Source organism: Mus caroli, chromosome 2 (assembly GCF_900094665.2).
Source record: "Mus caroli chromosome 2, CAROLI_EIJ_v1.1, whole genome shotgun sequence".
Classification (NCBI taxonomy): Eukaryota; Metazoa; Chordata; class Mammalia; order Rodentia; family Muridae; genus Mus; species Mus caroli.
The window spans coordinates 106,127,168-106,149,087 of record NC_034571.1 but is presented as its reverse complement, the minus strand read 5'-3'; the positions used below and the strand labels follow the sequence as shown (position 1 = coordinate 106,149,087).

General features: G+C 44.2%; 1 protein-coding gene and 1 long non-coding RNA gene across 3 annotated transcripts in view; one reads left to right on the top strand and one right to left on the bottom strand.

The window, feature by feature from the left end:
* Positions 1-971: 971 nt before the first annotated feature.
* Positions 972-21,920, top strand: part of Ryr3 (ryanodine receptor 3) — a 542,105-nt gene continuing 521,156 nt past the window's right edge. For both annotated transcript variants that reach the window (XM_029469442.1, XM_021156945.2), the window contains exon 1: positions 972-1,194. In XM_029469442.1, the coding sequence (XP_029325302.1) occupies positions 1,144-1,194 (51 nt within the window). In that variant the 5' untranslated portion in view covers positions 972-1,143. The remainder of the gene's footprint in view (positions 1,195-21,920) is intronic.
* Positions 5,268-17,554, bottom strand: LOC115029389. Its single transcript, XR_003834941.1, has 3 exons — positions 17,256-17,554; positions 9,409-9,488; positions 5,268-8,822 (listed from the first exon to the last, which is right to left on the bottom strand). It is a non-coding gene; the product is annotated as an uncharacterized LOC115029389 (long non-coding RNA).

Genomic DNA, 21,920 nt, shown 5'->3' with positions numbered 1-21,920 from the left:
AAAAAGTCCACCCAAGGTCAGGTAAGGATTAGTAGCCTCCTAGGACCCATTGTATGCTCTCAGCAGCCCCACGCTCCCCTGAGTCCAGAGGGCTAGCTTTAAAGTGCAGAGTATGGGTAAGCGTGGGCACAAAGAAACAATTCTGACGCCATCTGATTTCCAAATTGAGGACAGCTTCTTGAAGCTCCCAGGGGCTAGTGAAGCTCTATTCAATGGGGGTGTAGTGTTCTTATCAGATAAAAAAAATAAAATAAAAAATAAACCAAACAAACCAAAAGCGTTTACTGAGTTTGTTCTTTGCCAATTTCATACACATGTGATGTGCATTCTGATTATTATACCCTCTCCTTATCAAATTTTAAAGAGTGAATGGGTTCTCTAAAGAAGAGCTACGCACGGGGTTACAAACTTAGTTATGGATGAACAGTCACCCTCAGTCTCTCCTTGCTGCATGAAAAAGGAACACCCATTATGGGTGGTGAGGTGGTTAGTGGGTGAGTGGTCAGCGCCCTCCTCCAGATGGGCACTCCCACCCAAATATGAAACCAATAATCTCTCTCTCTCTCTCTCTCTCTCTCTCTCTCTCTCTCTCTCTCTCTCTCTCACACACACACACACACACACACACACACAAACGCACACACACACACACCGTGCAAAGTGGTCAAATCTAGAGGATTTGTGCCCAATTTGGGGGCACTGAATCTAAGCAACTGGCCTTTGTGTAAGAGCCATCTTCCCGTCGCCGCGGGGCGCGCGTCTCCACCGAATGTGCGGTGCCGTGCGGTGCGGGGGAGGTTCCACGGCTCCGGCCCGGGTCCCTCGCTCTGCCCCACACCCGCCCGGCGCGCGCCGCGCTGCGCTGTCCGCGGAGTCCGTGGCTGCCGCGCACTTGGCTGGGGCGAGAGGAGAGAGGGGTGGGCGGGCTGCTCGCCTGGCATTGGCGCTCTGCAGTGCAGTCAAGTGTTAGCCCAGCTCCCTATATGGTCGGGGATTAGCTGCTGAGGCTGAGCGAGGAGCAGGAGGAGGAGGACGGCGGAGGAGGAGGAGAAAGAGCAGCGGCAGAGCAGCAGTCAGCGCACGCCGCTGCCTAGGGGAAACAGAGGCACCCGAGGCTGGGGCGCAGCGCACGCCCTGGGAGCCATGGCCGAAGCGGGAGAAGGAGGCGAGGATGAGATCCAGTTCCTGCGGACTGTGAGTCTCGGCGACCGGGCGAGGCGGCGGGCAGGTGGGGAGGAGCGCGGCGCGGTGAGGAGGGGCTGCGCTGCGCCGCGGTGCGGGGCGCGTTCTCCGCACTCGCAGGCTGCAGAGGCGGACCAGCCACCTCTCCGCGGTGAGGGGCTGAGTGGAAAGGGGCCCCTTCTTCAGCCTTTCCCCCTCATTCTGTGCTGCCACCTCACACTCTCAGGTCTCCCACCCGGGACTGCTCGCTCTCCGGGCAACTCGCTACTTGGTCTGAAACCTTTGATGCCCAAACTTCAAGCTGAGCTTGGCTTGTGATTCCTCCGACCCAGAAGATCAGAGGTGTTCCACAACCGGCCTCCTGTCACCTCCACACCTTGCCGGGTCCCTCATTCGAGCTGCCTTCGGGCTCTAGGGGACAGTCAAGAAAGGAGCCAATGGGGCAGGGGCGAGAGTGGGGAGCCCGGTCTGGAAACCGGGCGCCTGATTTTGGTGGCAATATAGGGACTGATCAGAAGGGAATTCACCTAGTACTGTCCGTATCCCTTCTCTTTAAATCTCTATTCAGCAACTGCTGCTAAACCTTACTTGACTCACCCGCGGGTGAGAGCTACTGTTTGTGCTCCAGGCTCCCAAGAACCCTGCAGAATGGGGAAATCCCGGTCTGTGGCTCCGCGTCATCAGGTCCCCTTCTTGGCGCTGGATGGAGGGCAATGCTCCATCCCAGATTTGGGGAACGGGGCAAAGTCCAGCGCTGCCATGCCTGTCTTCTCCTTCGGGAGTTAACAATTCAAGGTGGTCGACCACCTTGAAGGACAGGGGGCAGCAGGTTGCTTCCTAGGACTGATTTCAGCCACCTGACCTTGAACATTTCATATAATCTTCTCTATGTAGCCTCAGTTTCCTCTTGTGTAAAATGGAGGCAAATGTAACTAGCATTCCATGAAAGATAATTAAGTGAAATAGTGAATTCCATAATATTTTCCAACTGCCAGACGCTTTATAAGTGCTAGGTGACTTTATACGAGGTAGGTAGGTCTGGAGAATTAGAATGAAATTCTTACCTTGCACTGTCCTCTTTAAGAGCGTCCTGCTTCTTTCTGTTCTGGTCATAGAGGACGACAACTTCGCTCTGTCCATCTTTTGGAACGTTCCCTCTTGCTTTGCAATTTCCTTCTAATAATTTTCAGACCCATCCTTACTTCCGTTGTCTCTTCTTCAAACACAGTTCCTTGGTCAAGGCTCAGTCTTGGGTCTTGTTTGAGGGACAGAGAAGACCAACCATTCTCCCAATACGTCTGAGAGGCCAGAAGCTCGTCTACTTTGTCCTGGTTCATCTTTACACTGTACACAGCCCACCCACTGTCTCAGGCCCCCGCAAGCTACCTGTTCTTCTCAGAGCCCCGTGGGACCCTTTTGCTTTTCCTCCAACAGGTGTCCTCAGTAGTGAATGACTAACAGCACAGGTGCTTCTGGGTTTGTGCCCTCTTCAGCCATGTTGTTTGTTTGTTTATTATTAAAAGTCTAGGCACAGATAATTGAGGAAATTTTCTTCAGGCAGCTTGAGGCAGCTTGAAGATGAGACTCAAGGAGTTAAGGTTAGGGATCCGGAGCCTGACCTCAAGTTTTCATGTAGGCTGCTTGTCTTAGCTTCGGTAGCCATCTTCCCAGCCTTCTCTGTGCTGGGCAGTGTTGTTGTAGTTGAGAACACCTGTAGCCAAGGCTTAAAATGGCAGTGGTTGTTTAACTTTGTCTCACCAGTTTTCTGGAGATCAGAGTAAATGGAACTCTTTTTAAAGCCAATCTAGAGACTCTGTGGGGTTCAAGCACCCTGATCAATAGTCCAGTTGCAGAGGGCTGAGTATCTGCACAGCTCAGAAGGAGAGCTGACGTCACCAGGGAGTAACTCCCAGGTATGACAAAACCAATTCTTTCTTCAGCAAAATTACTTGGAATTTTTTTTAAAGGACTGTGAGGTAGTTTACATGAGGTAATCTTAAGTACCATCTTCATCTTATTCTTGCTTGGAACAGAGAGAGGTACAGGAAATCAAATGGCTTGGCTGTGGCTGCCCAGCAAGTTGCTGGTAATTGTTATTATGTAATGTTAAGTTTAACTCCCAATGGAGCTGTGAGGTCTGCTCCAGAGGTTAGAATATTAGGAGTCCATGCAGATGAATTTGACTCTGTTCCTCATTAGCCATGAATTAGATGAAACGATTTATTGGAACTCTGGAAGCATATACTTGATCTCTGCGCGCGCGCGCGCACGCACACACACACACACACACACACACACACACACACGACACTATCTTTCAGTTTTTCAGAAAGTTAGAATCACTGTGCTCTACTTAGCAGGGTAATGTCTTCACCTGTGAATATACCTGCGTAGTACACGGGGCATTTTACTTTGAACTCACTCACTTCTACCTTAGCATATTTTTCTCCCCTACAAACGGAATCTGCTAGAGCATATTGGCCACGTGTCAATCAGCTTAACGTTGCTTTGGACCAGAGGTGACTATTTCACAGTGAAACAGAATCATCCTTTCGCAGCTGTGAACTTTAAAGGATTGCTGTCTTAGAGAGCAAAGGCTTTTAAATCTACCTTAAAAATAACTACAGAGTAGCATCCTTCTGTGGATACTAATCAAACTGAGGATGATGATAATGTCATGTGGATCACGCGAGTGACAACAGTGAAAGCCTCTAGAATTATCGATGGCATAGAATGAGCTAGGAGGCAGCCAGCCGAGGTGTGTTTGGTGTAGCTTTAGACCCTTATGAATTGATGTTCTATACTCTGGCACACTTGAAACCCACCATTTCCTAAGTAAGAGTGGGTCAACGGCAAGGGCTTTGGAGATGAAACTTATACTCCACACCTCCAGAAGGTGATGGAACCCCATAGATTCTGAAGTCACTGGAAGCCACGTCTGTTATGTAGAGAGACAGACAGAAGAATCACCTGATCTGTAAGGTTAGAATTTTCTCTCCCACTGCTTTTGGCAGTGGCATCTTTCTCCTTTCCAATTGCTCCTGCTGACGTAGCCGGTGTCACTGACGTGGCTCTGAGGCTGCTCAGAAGCAGATAAACCTGCCAGCCACTGATCCGAAAACAAGAAGTTATGGCGAGAAGAGTGACAATTACCCTGTCTTCAGACAGTTGGCAGAGTGGCTGGCATCAGGAGTGCCAGGAAGATGCGGTTTTCCCATAGACTACACTAGCCATTTAAAATTGCAACAAAGCTCTGAGACTTCACTCGCTGTTTTCATACCACAGACCTCTCCTTGTTAACTTCATTCTATCATACAGGGACTTAAAACAGAACTTGGGATGTGGTAGGCATCCATTTCTATTAAAGACAGGCTGCCTAGCTGAGCCCTCTCTGTAGAAAGTTGTTCTCCTTTGTCCCTGAACTGCTCTTGAACAAGGAAGGGTATTTGGATTGAAAGTCAGGGCTGCTCTCATCCCTCCACGGTGATTCAAACATGTCTGTGTATTAGATTCTACCAGTGATGTGAGTTCTTCCCTTCTGGAACTCCTAGCTCCTGGCTGCAGTGCTGGTGAACTTTTACCTGGTGGCTGCGGATGCTAGCTGGCTTCTCTTGTAGGCAGTGTGGATTTATTTCCCAGCTCTTGAAGTAGATACTTTTGCTCAGGATGCCAAGTGGGAAAGATGTGAAAAACATCCTGGAGCTGCAGAGAGCATAATGCAGGCAGAGCTAGAAGGCAGACCCCAGATACCCAGGTGTGGACCTCTGCAGGGCCAACCAGGGGCTCTACTGCCAAATGAGTGTAAATGCTAATGCCGGCCTTCCAAGGTCTCTACAGGGCCTCTCAACTACACAGTCTCTTCCTTGACAATCTCTCAGAGTTGATTTGATTCTGTACCAGCGTAGTAATGTACATAATATTCTCTTCTTCCCAGCGAAATTCCCCTGGTGGGTGTGAACAGGAAGCAAGGCCCTTTCTTCCAAGTAATCAAGTTGAGCCGGGAAAACTGCTTCTGATTTAGGGTGTTGTGGCTTTTAACTGCTGTGGACCAGGGTTGACCAGAGGTTTTAGCTGCTGAGCTTTAGGAAAAGAACTGATGTTTGACTGCAAGCTTGGAGACGTTTACCATGAGATGTGGCCCATGATGAAGAATGAGACCAAGAAACCAGCCTGCAATTGGTGGATGTATGACTAATGCTTTTGTTTATTTATTTTATGCAAATATTAAGGAAGGATGAGGACACTTAAGGAAATTGGGATTTTTTTAAAGCACGATTTTATCTTCTAACATTCATATAATGTATAGCAAGGACATTTCTTCAGTTCTTTTGGGCTTCTGAAGGGGGGAAAATGTTGAAACTGAAATGAGTGGGAGAAATTTATCTGGAGAACAAAATATTCTAATGCCCATTTTTGAAAAGTTTGTGTTTGAATAGGCTTATACCCAACCTTGTCTCTGATTATTTTATGATAATTTATTTTACCTTATCCCCTGGCTTTCCCTTTGTATTATTGCTACTTAAAGAATGTTCCAGTTAAAGCTACTGACCACGTGATTTTACTGACCTGGGATCCTTTCCAGTGACCTTTCTCTCCCTATGTGAGGCAAGGAGGACCCTACCTCTAGAATACAGTACTGTGGCTCCTTCTCCTCAATTTCACACCAGGATAAACCCTTATAAATTAGCTATTTTCATAAGGATACCCTCAATATAAGATTTATCCAGTAGGACTAGAAGACTGTAATAAAAACTTTAACATAGAGGAATTCTTGTTTCTTATATTAGTTTATTCATGGCCTTGAATGAGCCATTTAAGAAAACTGAGATTTGTTGTTGTTGTTGTTTCACCCTCTGTAGCTTACATACAGATAGAGATCTTGCATACAGAGATCTCTTACATACAGAGATCTCATATAAAGAGATATCTGACATAGAGAGATATTATTATCTGTATCTCTGAAGCTGCCTTACTACTAGGAGAGTCAAGAAAAGCAACAGTAATTCTAAATATACTCCCAATGACAAAAGCAGGTGCATTTCATAGGGCACTGTCATTGTGTCTGTCCTACAACAGGAAATCAATCCTGCTTGTGATTGGCTCTTGATGGAAAAGTACCAGAGTGATTCCCATCTCTCTACCATGCTCTGTGCCCTCAACCCACCCAGGGAGGACGCCACCCCGGTACTTCTTTGCAATCACGTGACTAGAATGACCCCAGACTTCTCTCAAGCTGTCTCTTTAGAGGATGCAAAGAGCAAGTTGTGGCACATATAGCCAGGCAGGCTTCTGGGAGTCCAGCTGTGTAACAGAACACTCACATGCTTATTGTCGTCTCAGAATGTCACCAAAGCCGCTACAGTCACAAGGGTACTTCTTGCCATTTAATCCCACAGCTCTGATTTGTGAAGCTTCCCTTCCCAGTCCCCTCTACTCCCTTTTAAAGCTCATTATTCCTTTCTCTCAGGGACTTCCTTTCCTTTAAAGCCGATGGAACTTCCCCACCCAGGTATTTCTCTGTTTCTTTTCTGTTTTCTGCTTGGGGAGAAGAGGGTCCTTTGCAAATCGTTTTGGGGTAGCTGGGCACAGATGCCATTGTGGTGGAGAGTGCAGCCAGGGCTAAGACTGTCAGGTAACCACGTTCCCCAGGGTGCCATGTTGGTCTTGCTGGTCTTAGGTTGGTGTCCTCACTCACGGACATTCCCTTGTTTGGGGTATTTTAGGGACACACTTCTAGCCACTGCAGTTTACCTTGGTTCAGTGAGTTTTGCCCTCACAGCACCTCTTCAGTTCAGAGAGGGAAGAAAAAGTGCTGGCACCTTACCCCATATCCTGCTACAGGGATGAGCCTGCTGAGGTGCCAAGTTTTTTTTTTTTTTTTTTTTTTTTTTTTTTTTTTTTGTCTTCCTTATGTCATCCCTGATTCCCGGTTGTTCGGTTGTTCGAAAACAAAAGTTCAGATTGCCCTGAGGGGGGTGATACAGTACTCCAACGCAAAAGAACTACACCCCTTCCCCCAACTCCTTCCTTTTTGTAGCTCAAAGCATGCTATGACTCTATTGTCCTAACTGGGCTATTGTCCTCTGAGACTGACACAGCATTACTGCTAGGCACTGACTCACCTGCCCCTCCTGCTGTTCCTTCTCTCTATCCCTAGATAGTACACCCTCCGCTCACTTAGGGTGATCTTTCTTGGCATGTTTCCTTAGGGGGTAGCAATTATTTCATTCAGCTCCCAAGAAAAAGAAAACATTTCATCCTAAAAATCAGATTACAATGATAATCAGAAACTACCCTTTCCTCTGGGGTGATAGCTGCTTGCTTTAAAGTATGAAGCGGGCAAGAAGGAACTCTGGAGGCAGAGTTACAGCTGGCAGTGCAGAATCTTAGTAGCCATCAACACTTTCTGCTGAGGTCACTGTATGGGTGGTTTATGCTATAGGAAGTAGCCAGTGTGGTAGGCAAGGCAGAGCAACTGTAATAAAACCGGAGGAACCAAAGTGCTGGCTGATCTCAGGGTCAACATGACCTGTGTACAAGATATCTCTCTCCTTTGTCTGCCTCTGGGGTAAGACATTGTCTCAGGACATTTCCTCTACCAAGAAAACTGAACTGTGAAATTGTTAGTTCAGCAGGTACCACTACTGATTAGCATCATTAACAGCCGAACAAAGCGAGTTCCCAGAGGAGTAGGAGTTGCACTGGAAAAAGAGAGCATGTGGGAACAGCGCTTAGAGTGGCAAGTGTGTGGGAACAGCACTGGATCTTGGGGAACCCTGAGTAGGAGCAGAAGAGTCAAGGTACAGGAATCTGGGCTGCATGTGTTTGGAAGAGTGGGGGGTAGAGGGTCTCCCTGCCTATTTCAGCTTTTGAGCAGAGTAAAGGAAGCTGCAATGAGCAGGGTCAGAACTGTCCAGCCTAACTCAGGCCCTAGGAAGAGCAGCCTTTAGAGTCAGGATTGAAGCTAGTGTATATATTATCTAAAATGACTCTGGATTAAAGACAAGATCGAGAAAGGAAATCTCGGCTTTTCCTAAGATCATGTGGCTCTACTTCAAAGTGAGAACTAAGCATGCATCTTCCCTGAGGTAGAGGAGTGACAGAGGGATAAATTCCATTGTTAGGCACTGTATTCATTGATGTCTAACTCACTGTAATCCTAAGCAAATGCTCTGGACTCCCCCAAACCAGAACAGTCTTATAGAAAACAAGGAGAGTGCTGAGGTGAGACATAGGGGGAAAAAAACCCAAAACTTCCTGGACGGTGGGGCAATGTTAGCCCACCAGTGAGGAGGCTTGGCCGTACTTCTCTTAACAATTTCACAGTAGGGCTCTCTAAGTTCATCAGTCAGACCACAGAAAGCGATGGAAATTCTCAATGCCGCATATATGTCCATACTGTAAGGTATATTGATTTGAACTCCCATACTGTGGTATATAAGCAGGCTGTACGCAACTGTAGAACAGTAAGAGGGCTCTGGCTGACACATCACCACATTGACCCAGAAGCAGACTCCAAGAGATCAGATGGAAATGAGACAGCTGTCCTAGAAAAGTTTGAGTCTCTGTTGCAGGCACTCAGAACATGTGATTGTGGTTCTCCTTCAGGTCATTCTCTTCTGTCTAGGCTGGCGAACACTCTAAGAATAAACAACATTAAGGCTTTGAAGAAATCATTTCTTTGCAAGAGATGAAGGATAAAAAACACAAAAGAGAACACAACGGGCCAAATGAACAAAGTTAGAGCCATAGTGGTGGTTCTCAACCTGTGGGCCAAGACCCTTTTGTCAAACCTCGGTCTCTAAAAATATTTACATTATGATTCTTAAAAGTAGCAAAATTACAGTTATAAAGTAGCTAGGTGTCACCACAACAGGAGGAACTGTAGTAAAGGGTCGGCAGCATTAGGAAGGTTGAGAATAACTGTTCTAAAGTGTTTCATTTGCTGGATACCTGAAAGGTATCCTTGTCTGTCCTTTCTGAGGATTTTAGTTCACCCATTATAAAGGCATGCTAGAGATTATTACATTTCTGAGATGCTTCAGAGCATCTGTCTTCTACAGAGGTCCCCCCCATGCTGCCCCACCAAAAAGCTACAACACACACACACACATACGAGAGAGAGAGAGAGAGAGAGAGAGAGAGAGAGAGAGAGAGAGAGAGAGAAAGAGAGAGAGAGAGACTGACTTAGAATAACAGTTATTTGGTTACCTGGAAGACATTTACCTTTGTAAAGCATTAACTATATACATTGTGAAGTCCAGAAACACAGGAATTTTAATGCAGTCCAATCTGTTCCTTTGCACCTATAGATTAAAGGAACTCCAAGTTTAAACATGGGGGGGGGGGGAATCAAACAAATACCTAAATGTGTAGATCAGCTTTATTTGCAAAGAAAGGCTGGCCTGCTGCACACATTCCAACAAACAAACAAAATTCTTAACACTACCAGTCAAGCAAAACACATCTGCAGCAGGCTTCAGAGCTGCCTGCCAGTTTGCAGCTGTGGACGAAGCATCGGAGTCTGCTGGAATGAACGCACACTCCAGGAGGCATGAATATTTTTCTATGAATAGGACTGGGCTCACAACACATATCAAGGTCCTTGGATAAAATGTTAACATAAAAGATGATGTATCATTTATCACAGTATAAGAGAGAGAGAGAGTTGGCAGGCAGACAGATTAATGGGTTTAAGAAGTGATAGATGCTATCATCAAAATGAAGGCAGAGTTTCCTAGCTTTTGAGAACCCCTTAAAATTATTCTAGAGATAGATGTAATAAAATTTTAAGTAAGCAGGCTATCTAGCCAATGTTTATTGAGCAACTACTCTCCCTCTATTCTGCAAAAGTCCTTGGAGCCACACAGGTGAGGAAGATCTTGTAATAGTGAATGGCCGAGAGCATCATGTTAGGAGGATGCTCAGCTGTGTATGGAAGAAGCAAGGATACCTGTTACTTTGGGTGTAACTTTTTGCATCTTTATATGGTGAATTCTGGTTAATGTGTATGACCTTGGGGCATTTAATTTTATACCTGTCTCCTCCTCGTGTGTTAAATAAGGGTGCTAACAGTGCCTGTTAGAGTTGTTGTGAGGATTAAACGAGCTAATCCATGTAAGGTGCTTGGAGCATCACCCAACAGATAGTAAGTCCTCTGTAAATATTAGCTATTAATATTGTCTCAACAAACAGCGCAAACATTGACATTAGTCACATTAGCTATTCAAATGTCACTACATATTCATTTTATAGTTGGAAAGTACGAAGAGACAATCCCCTATGGTTATTTTATGGTCTTGATTCTCAACCTTCTCTTAACTATAAATACAAGCAGGCCTGAAAAATGGAAATGAGATGCAGTAGTTGAGCCCTCAGGAGTATAGCTTGTCTGGTTAGTACTTGAGGGTCTACTTTGCAAAGCTTCTTGATGCAAAAGCCAGTGATTCCCCTCACTGGCAATTTTTACTCATGTCAACATGTTTTGGAAAATTCTCAAACATGAAAACCTCATTGCCTTGATAGGAGGAGATATTTTGTCTTTTGTTCAGCCCATGCTTTAATGCAGAATATTGTCTCTCTGGGAATCCATATTGTTACATGTGTGATGTAAAACCATGCCAGGAAGTTTGGTAAGGTAGAGCAGGTGGAGACTCAGAGACTTGATAGGCACACATCTGAGGCTTAGGTGACTCCCAGCTCACTGCCAGACTCCTGGCTTAGAACACATGCCATGCTTCTCACGTAAAAGAGGCATGACCTGTGCTGAGGTTGTGGGGTTCTGAGACTCTTGGACATTCAGGCACCACTGGGAGTCACAGAAGAGCAGAGAACGGAGTTGGGAGCCCATGGGTTGCATCTAGGCTGGAGCCTGTGGGGAGGGGTGGAAAGGGAGCTCTGGCTAGTCCTAGCAGGGCTAGTCCTTGGCTTGACAGCAACAGGCTTGGTGGCAGTTGTAGCTGGGAGCGCAGAGAGACCTTCTACTGGAGATTAGACCGTGGCTTTGTAGGCAAAGGCCCTCTTCATGGCTTCCCATGGCAGATCTTGATAAAAAGAGGCAGCCCATGGTTTTAAACAGTTTATTGTCATGGTGGAAAATGGATTCATAAAATCATACCCTCTTTCTCAGGGTGGGCCTCCTTTTGCAGGGAGGAATGTCTCGGAAGGGAAGCTTATTGGCTAAGCCTTCCAGGCCTCTAGGTAGCTCATTAGCATGGAGAACTCTGTCTTAGTCCTGTATGAATTTTCTTTTATGTGAGAAGCATGGCACGTGTTCTAAGTCAAGAGTCTGAGGGAGCTGGGAGTCACCTAAGCCTCAGGTGTGCGCCCACTGAGTCTCCGAGTCTCAATCTGCTCTACCTTACCAAACTTCCTGGCATGGTTTTACATCCCACAGTTACTAACAACATGAAGTTATGGCAAAGACCCAGCTATTTATTATTTCAGTTCTGATTCCCTCTTAGCTAACAACCCAATGAATGAAGCTAAAGCCGATCTTGACTCTTCTTCGATGCTGTAATGATATCTTTCCTACAGATATCATTACATGTGCTGAGGTGAGTGGTTCAAACCTCTGATTCAGTATTCTCCTTTCTATCTTATTTTAAGAAATTTCTTCTTAACCCCTCTGCTTTCCATATAACTAAATTAGATAACATTGGCTACTGAGATGTGTGAATTGGATATTTACTTTTTAAAATAATCCAGTGTACAGAGAGTGATAAGGGTGTAGGAAGGCCTGGGCAAAGGGTAGGATAGCTGTATGCTTTATTTTATTTTTTTTTGTTTTTGGTTTTTTTTTTTTAATTGTGTTGAAAAAAACCCCTCATTGGCTTCTCACTTCACTCATAATTCTGTTTCCAGTAACTGCAAACTAAATCAGACAAGTGCATGGAAAACATAATTAAAAAAAATTAAAGTATAGGCTACAGCCATATCACCCTGAATGCGCCCGATCTTGTCTGATCTTGGAAGCTAAACAGGGTCAGGCCTGGTTGGTACTTGGATGGAAGATGGATTAAAAGCTGTAGGCTTTTTAAAAAATTAAAATATAATAGATTGGCTTTTGATTTCTTTAATGAAAGGAGGTTTCTCTTAGGGGGAGGATATTTAGTCTTCGTATTTTACTAAGTACCAATACCTTTCATTTCTTACATTGTGAGTGGAAGATGTGTAAGGTGAACATGATCACCACCATGTCAGAAACAAGTGGAAAACTTACATGGGTGAACTGTTTTATCTATTCCAGCTTCAGCCCGTCTCCCAATCCATAGAGTTTTGAAAATGACAATGGGTCTACCTATTAGTTCCTTTTGCTGTTCCTGTGATAACATCTCTTGACAAAAGTCAACTGCAGGGAGAAAGATTTTGTTCTGACTCACAGTTCAAGGTTTCAGTCTGTCATGGTAGGACATCATAGTAGCAGGAACTTGAGGGCGCTTGTGTTGTAGCCAGAGTCAAGAAGCAGAAAGCAATGCCTGTTTATGTGCAGCTCATCCTCTTTTATACAGCGGAGAATCCCACCCTAGGTAAAGAGTGGTGCCATCCACAGTGGGCACAACTTCTTATGTCAATTAACCTAATCAAGATTATCCCCCGCAGGCTTACTCAGCAGCCCATCTTCCTGGTTGTTCTAGACCCAATCACGTTGACAGTTGAGCTTAAGCATTACAGAGAGGGGTCAGAAGGAAATGAAGACATTCCAAGATTTTGTCACGCAAGGCCCTATTTTGTTAGTTTCTCTCCCTTCTTCTCACCATCTGATGTTAACATTTGAAGATATTTTCAGCCACATGCTTTATAAATTACTAACTGCTCCAAAGATAACCAACATTTAAGCATTGCTCCGTGTTATATGTCCTGCCCAAAGTTCATGTATTGAATCCTTAATCCAGAATTCCTGTGTTGATGATAGTTGAAGACTCTTGAGTAGTACTTGGGATTGTATGAGGTCATGAGAGTCCAGTCCCCAGTGTGGGATTAGTAGCTTTATGTAACAAGGAACAGAGATCTGAACTCACCTGCTCCCTACATTGTTTGTGCTAATTTTCCCTATTCAAAAATTTAAGGAACTACAAAGGCCAGATGCTAACACCAGTGCTCTTGCACTTCCAGTCTCCAGACTGTGAGCCAAAATCTTCTGTTGTTCATGGTTTAGAAAGCCTGTGATATATAGTAGAGGCCTATTATAGTATCATAAAATAGGCTGGGGCATGTTCATTAGAGTTTGGGCTACAATGAGATCTGATTAGTAGCCTAAATAAATGTATTTTTCAAATGTATTTTTTACATAATATACACATATTATGTATGTTATAATACAAAATAAATGAATTTATGTTTTGTATACATTTATTTTGTATGTAAGTATTATTATACTGATTCATCATTAGACACGATCTCACACACTTCCTATAATTGACTATAACTAGTAGGTATTGTCTAGTCAGGACATTTATTTCTTTCACTGAACATCTTAGTTCTCTTCTGTTACTGGTCACTACACTTGATGATTCACCAATGGCTTTATGATCAGCATCTATGCCTCTACCATATATGGTCTCTAAAAATAGTAGTTAAATGTTTAAGGTGGTGCAGACCTGTGTATGTGTTCTGGATCTGTCAGTTGCTAATTATGACATTTTGACAGTTTCTTCATCTTCTGGAAGAAGGGATACTAAGAAGTTCTAATACATTTTCTCCTGTGTTATTGATTTATGACCTCCTGGGAAAACATGAACAAATATCTATTCACCCTGAATAGGTCATCAACAAAAGGCTGAAGTAACAATTCACACAAATGAAACTTGAAAAACTAGCAAGTTTGTTGGGCTTAATTGCAGAGCTTAGGTAAGGAGTTACTTGTGGGCACATGATTGGCTTGAGGGCTGCTCCTTCATCAAGAAGCCCACTCCAGCATTGGTGAGGACTCCCATCAGTTGTATGCCTGGAACATACTGCAACTTGTAAGCTGCTTGGCTGGTGGGAAGGTCTCTTTTTTTTTCCCAAAGTCATTACTGCTTACATAATTTCTTAGCAGTTGGTGATGGGATGGGGGTGGGGGTGGGAGGGTCTTGTGAATCTTGTGAGTTTCAGGACTTTCTAGAGACTTCCAAGTTGCTTGTACCCCAAGCTTTCAAGTTTTGTTTACTTTCTGAGTCGTAACAATCTTCCCTCTAGGATGGAGTGTTTCAATTACGAATAAACAGTCACCAACAGTTACTGTGTATTGAGCTGCAATACATATTTCTGTGGTATGTCCTACCTAAATTTTAGTGGCTAGGAGCTCCCTTTGCCAAGTCCCAGTCTGCATGTTCAGCCCGTGCTTCTGTGAGGCCATCTGTGATCCTGAAGCAGCTGCTTTTCAGTGATATGAGAACTGTTTGCGGGGTATAAAAATACTTAAACTCTTTATTTACTGCAATTTCTAGCTTAATTAATTGAGGAGAGAGTCTAAATAGCTCTCCCACCTGTACCCTGGAAGCCACAGCCATGGGAAACCTGTGGCTATGCATGTGTTTGGGTTTGATTTTCTGACTCTCTGCAAGTTACAGCTCCTGCTCACGCTTTCATGATCGGCATTAGCCTGAACCTGACTCTCGGCTCTCTGGTATGTGATATTTCAGTTGATCCCTAGGCTATGCCAAGAGAATGTCACTCATGTTCCCGTCTCAGCGAAGCCTCTAGATACATGTAAGATGACAAATAATTCACAGAGCTGAAGAGGCTCCTGGATCTAGTGCAAACTATATTAAATAGAAATTAAAGACAGATTTGTTGGGGTTTTAGTGTAACAGAGGATTTAGTGATAATCCTTTCCTAACCCAGAGGTTAGGTATAGTACACCCCTGAGGATGTTGAGGTGTTTTTTTTCCCAGTGCCTACTGAGGTAGATCAAAGCTAATAGTTTTCTTTTGAAAAAAAAATTACATTTATTTATTTATCGTGATAGAAGTGAGAGGACAGGTTGCCAGAGCGAGTTCTTTTTTTCCACCAGGTGAGTTGATCTTAGAGTGAACAAAGGTTGTCAGGCTTGGCAAGCAAGTGCATTGACCTCATGTGTCATGCATGAAAGCCTTTCAAGCCTGATAAAACTTCAGACATTATCCGTGTGTTTGGAAGCAGAAGCCACTGATATTTCTAATCAGTAGGTTTTAAGTACTTGTATGAAAAGCATATGCTATGGACTAGAGAAATGAAAAGTGAACAAGGTCTATAACTTTATTCTGAAATACTTTAAAGTAGCAAGAGAGGTATGTAGCTAAACAATTAACTCTGAAACAGGTCAAAATGTATGAAATAAACATGTTATATATCCTAAAAGGAATAGGTAATTTTGATGAATGAATCAGGAAAGCTTTGAAATGCCTAGGAATGTGAGATCTTTGTGGATTCGGTAAGATCTTGGTAGATAGCAAATGGGGTGGAAAAGACATTTAAGACAGAATGATCATTGTAAAGCAAGCCCTAGAGAACAGAAAGTGTCTGGTTAGGAACTAAGAAGACCAGAGTGTAGGGGACACGTGGAGACTATAGTGAGAAAACAGACGGGCTGGAAAACTGTTTTGGAAACAGATCAAGATCATCCGATCTCATTTCTTTAAACAATGAAGAACCAGCTAGAGTAAATCCAGTTCTGTCCTGAAACTCTAAACATGCTTATGCTAATGTATATTGCATAGTTTTTGTAAAGCAAACTGGATATATCATATATCTGATGCTTTAAGAATCTAGGTGCTTCTTTAAGGTGAAATTATATGAAAACTGAAGTTGAGTCTTAGTGATCATGCCTGGCTTTGAGGATGGAAATAAAAGAAGTCTCAATTGCATCTAACATTTTCTTCATGGCATGGAGTTTGCTTGAACTAGATGGTGATTATCCCTGTGGCTCAGCTCCTCTTCTCCTTGCTTGGATAAAATACCTGACCAAAAGTAGCTTAAGGCACTTGATTCACAGTTCAAGGATACAGTCCACAATGGTGGGGAAATCGTGGTGGCAGTAGCTTGAGGTAGCAGGTCCACATGGCAGCCACAGTCAGGGAGCAGAGTGGAATTTGTGCTGCTTTTCATCTACTTTCTCCCTTTTTTGCACTCTAGGATGCAGACCCACTGACATTTAGTAGGGATCTTTTCCCACCAGATAGCTAATGACTAGTAGCAGATAACTAGATCACCTGGCACAGATATATTTCTTCAAGATGATTCTAGAGCCTGTCAAGTTGACAATAAACCAAAAGGTTCAAGGTGACAGGAAATAAGTATGTACTTAGAACACATGTAAAAATAGAAACTTGATAGCACTAAAGAGCTACATACCTACCAAGTGCTGAAAACTCTGACTGTGAAAGCTGAGTATCAGCTACATAGATTAAGCTCATATGTTAAACATGTATTGCCACTGTGTTCCTGCTACATGGACAGAAGTCAATGGCACTCTTACAGTAAAGCATAGTGTGGTACAACCACTTTCTCAAAAACACATTAGAAACCTACTGTCCTGGCTAAATCTACCCACCACTCCTCAAATCTCATGCTAGGCAAACTGGCTTAGAAATTCAAATCACATTAAAGTTGTTTTAAAATTGTCTCAAAATGTACTAAAGATTATGACTGGAAAAGATTCTTAATTATTGTTTTCTAATCTAAATAATCTTGTACTTGATTGTATTGTAAAGTTTTTGGTTTACTGCTGGTATATCTTTCTTCTATGATATTGAATAGTCTCTACAGACTAACCTTTCTTTCTTCACTTTAACTGCACTCCCTGTCAGTGCTCATATTTACGTACAGAAACTTTAATTTCTTGAATGGTTGTGTTTTTTTTTAAAACTTTTTAATTGATTCTTCGTGAGGTTCACATCATGCACCCCAGTTCTGCATCTCATCTTCCCACCCCCTCATATTCACCCTTTGCCTTTGCAACCTCTCGCCCCCCAAATAAAAGACACACACACACACACACACACACACACACACCAGCAACAACAGAACAAAGCATAAAAATATCTCACTGTGGAAACTGAAGCATGTCACAATGTGTCCCACGGTATATCCCTCTGTCCACACATTCTTACTTGCAAATGTTCATTGCAGTGAGTCACTGTCTGGTTCAAGATCTCTGCCTTCTATGACACCATTAATATTGGATCCTCATCAGGACTCTTCCAGATTACCCTGCTGTTGTCCTGTGTCATGACGATACTGCAACTTTGGGATAGTAGGACTGGCTCTTTCAGTTGTCTCAATGACTCACAGGTTATATTGAACTTGGAGTGGATCAATTCAGGAGTCCTAAACTGGGCCTGGGTAGTAGCTGAGCTGGTCAGCCATCTGGCTCCCCCTTCTCTACACGACTAGGGCTAGCTTTCCAGCATTGCTCTGGCTAGGCAACCGAAAGCTGACACTGGCAGGAGGCAGGGTCAGCTCTCCTGCTCTCATGCCCTTGGGGCTGGCACATTCACACCTATGCTTTCAGATACAGCTCTACTGTGTTGCCCAGGCAAGGTGTGGGATACCCCCCCCAAGTGCTGCAGTCTGTAAGGGGCTGGGTCAGCTCTCCAGCTGCTCTCACATCCTCAGAGCTGGCTCACCAGTGCCTTTGACATCAAGGCTGTTCCATTGTGTTGCCCAGGCAAAGTGCAAGGCCCACTCTCCTGAGTGCTACAGCCATTTTGGGCGCTGGGCTAGCTCTTCTGCTCTCCTGCCCCCAGAGCCAACTTTCCTGGCTGTTGCAAGTGATAAGGGGGGAGGGGGAAGACATCATTCCTGCACCCATGCCACCTCACAGTAGAGGACCAGCTCTTCCACTCTCTCCCTTGGGCCAGCTCACCTGCACCCCCCTCAACCCCCACCCCCCCACTAGGGCCAGCTCTACTTTGCTATTCAGACTAGTTGTACTGCCTCCTTTCCTGAGTGCTGCAGCCAGTGAGGTGAGGGGTAGGGCAAGCTCTCCTGACTAGCTCTATTCTGTGGACAGCTTTTCTGACTGTCAGAGGTGGCTGGGGCCGGGGGGTGGGGTGGGGTGGGGGGTGGGGGGTGGGCGGGGAAAGGCGTGACCTCTGTGCTCCTGCTACCCCATAGCAGATAAGTGGTGAGATCAGTTCTCCTATACTCACACCCTTGGGGCTGGCTCTTCTTCATCCCTGCCACCAGGGCCAGCTCCACTGTGCTGTCTGTGCAAGGTGCATGACCCTGCTCTCCCAAGTGTTGCCATCAGTGACAGATGGGGCCAGGGCTCCAGAGTTTCCCTTCAGTGAGGAATAGGGCCAGTTATGCACAGTCCCTGGACATCCACCATGGTTCCCAGCAGCTGCCTTGACCAGGGACATCTCCATGTTCTCTAGGGGTATTATGAGCCATAGACATAGACACCAATCCCTACTGCTGCGCTCAGACATGGCCCTCAGCGTCAGCTCAGATTGGGACCTCCCTCACCATAGACCCAGGTGGCAGGGCTGGCCACTCCCAGAAAGCTCTCCTTCTCCATCTTGGAGCTTCCATGTCTCTTCATAATGCTCAAGCTGCTCCACCTCTCTTTCTTGCCCATCCGACTAATACCTCGTACTTGCATATTGTGGTGGCTCCTACTGCAGGCTAACCATGTGGCTGGTGAGCTCCTGGGTAACATCCTCCATCCATGATGCGTGGCATGGTGCCAAGCAGGTGTTGATAGCCTGTCTGTGCAGTGTACTGGAGGGGACTCTTTGGGTGGCATGGCAGTCTGTAGGTCTCTGTCCGTCTTCCTCCTCCTGTACTGCACTGCTTGCATTTGATTTGATTTGATTTTCATGAGTCCTAGGCATAAGACAGCTTTGGCCACCACACCGGGCAACAAGCTGGGATGAAAAAGGACTTCCATCTGTCCCTGACTGATATAAAAGCATTACCACCAACAAAGTGTCTCTTTCCATTGCCAGGGTGTGTGCTTTCTAAAGATTCATTTATGTTGATTTTATATGTCTGAGTGGTTTGCTTGCATGTATGCACCCTATCTGTACAATGTTCATGAAGGCCAGAAGAGGGCATTAGATCCTTAGATGTACGAAAATGGTGAGCTGCCTGTGGGTGCTGGGAACTAAACCTGGGTCTTCTGTACAAGCAACAGGTTACCTTAACTGCTGAGCTGTCTTTGTAGCCTCACTTAAATTACCTTTTATTCATCCCTCTTGTTAGATTCTCTTCCTTGTGCAAGGCACTCAGCTAGTATCACTTCAGAGTGCCCCCTGCAGTGGCACACTCCTGCCTAATTACTTATAGAAAAAGAAGGGAGCTCACCTCAGAAATTATAGGTTTCATTCTGAGTGAGACAACACACTTTGTAATTTCGTCTAAAAATTTATAAGTGTGTGTGCTCATGTTTGTAGGCACAAACACACACATGTGTCTAGAATTAAGTCAAGGACTTTGTATTTTTACTGTCAACTTTTTTATGATTTATCCCTAGAACGTTCCATCTAACCACGTTTTGAACAACCTAATAGAAATAAGTGGAGAAAGCTAGAGGAACAGAAGTGTATTTGGATTCTGATTTTATTCGTGGACTTCTGTATACAAGCAGTTGCTGCAGCCTTGCCCAAGGCATTCTTGTCCTTTGGGAGTGACCGCTGATTCTTTCTCAAGCTTACCAATGTCACCTTACAGATGTGCACAACTGAAAGGGCCACCCACCATGGCTTCTTGTTGTCATGTAAATTCCAGTTATCTTTCTCAGTTTCCCCAGCTTTAAGGTACCACATGGCTTTTCTAGTTGAAGCCCTTCTGAGGTTTATTCATTCTCTTTCCCTTTGCCCCTGTCCTTCTCCTACCTTCTTTCCATCTCCTCCCTTGCTTTAAAACCCTACTGCTTTTCTTCTTGTACTTATTACTTATTTCTCTTTCCAGTTTTCTTCGGGAAGTCCCTGAATATTTAGCTTTGGTGTATGGGCATAGCCCAGAAGGGCTCCGACTACAGGAAATGTGAAGTCAAGAAGGAGTAGTTGCTGCTACTTATAGAACGTCTATTGAGTCTGTGTATCAAGTCTGGCCTAATGCTTGAGATTATTAGTGCTTCCCTTTCCTTCTCTTTTCAAGGTCCTAGTTAAGAGCAGACTTCTCCAGGAAGCTCGGACACACGATCCGTCACACTTTTGTATCTATTATATATATGGCAAGGATTAGTGTGCAGTTGTAAGCTGAGTTTCAATAAATCAGTTTGTATCAAATATTCATGCTTTTCTTCTAAAAATCAAAAGGTTTTATGTCCCCAGAAAACTTGTGTGTTACCCAAAACATTTATGAAAGATGTATCTAAAGACCAGAAAGCTAGGCTACAGATTACTGGGTGATATGTACTACATATTACCCTTGTCTTAACTGATAATTTAGGTTTGAAAGTTCACTATGCTTTTCAGCAGGTGAAGAGTTGATGGGCACCAAAGGAAATTAGTGCACCTTTAAGGATATTTATGTCATGTTCACTGATTTTGGTGTGTGAGAGGTTTCACTTTGATGCATATTCATAAGAAGTACAAGCATATAATACATGCTAGGAGTTTGAGCTACACAAGTAAATTCTGCTCTTCAATTCTCAATATTTCTTTTCTAAAATTTATTATCCTTTTATATGTTACAATCCAACCATAGTTTTCCTTCTCTCTATTCCTCCAAGTCTCCTCAACTTGCCCTCCCCAAGATTCAACCATCTTCTGTTTCCCTTCCGAAAAGAGCAGGCCTCTCAGCGTTATCAACTGACTGTGACATAACAAGATACGACAAGACCCTCATATCAAGGCTGGCTGGGGCAACCCAGTAGGAGGAAAAATGTTCTAATAGCAGGCAAGAAAGAGATTCCCACTGCTAGGATTTCTCCAAGAACACAAGCTACACGACCATAACACGTATGTAGAGGACCTAGTGTTGACACATGCACTTGATTGTCACTTCAGTCTCTGTGAGCTCCAGTGAGCCCTGCTTAGTTGATTCTGTGGACTGTATTCTTGAGGTATTCTTGACCTGTCTGGCTCCTACAGTTCTTCCTCCCCCTCTCATCCGTAGAGCTCCCTGAGATCTGCCTAATGTTGGCTCTGGTCCTCTGCAACTGTTCCCATCAGTTGCTTATGAAGCCTCCCTGCTGATGATTGGGCTAGGTCTCAATCTATGAGTACTAATCTATATCATTAGGAATCAGTTTATTGATTTTTACTTTTTGTCAGTTGTATTTGGTTCTATTCTAGGTCTCTGGTCTATTTATTAATATCAAAATAAAAAATGTTAAAGAGATTTATTCCTTTTAAAATATATCTGTGTACTGTGTGAGTGCCGTAACTGTGTAGGCCAGAAGAGGGCAATGGGTCCTCTGGAATTAGAGGTATAGATGATTATGAGTTGTCCTGTGCACACTAAGAACTAAACCCAGGTCCTTGGCAAGAACATTCAGTGCTCTTATCCATCGGAGCCATCGTCACAGCTCCTTAACATCAAAGTCTTTTGTTATCACATTACCTCTCCTTATAGTGTGACAAATGACACACATGATACTGTATAAAATTCTCATGGTAATCTCATATGACTGGCTTATGAGAGATATAAACAGCCCATAATAAAGTGCCAGACTGCAGGCGATGCCAGTCTGTGCATAAAGAGATGGCTTTATTGTATTTGTCTCTGGTCAGGGAGTGGCAGGAAGAGGTACATCAGAATCCATGTCTTCATGGAAATGGAGACAAAAGTTGGGAGTAGGAAGGGAATAGCTGGTGAATCAC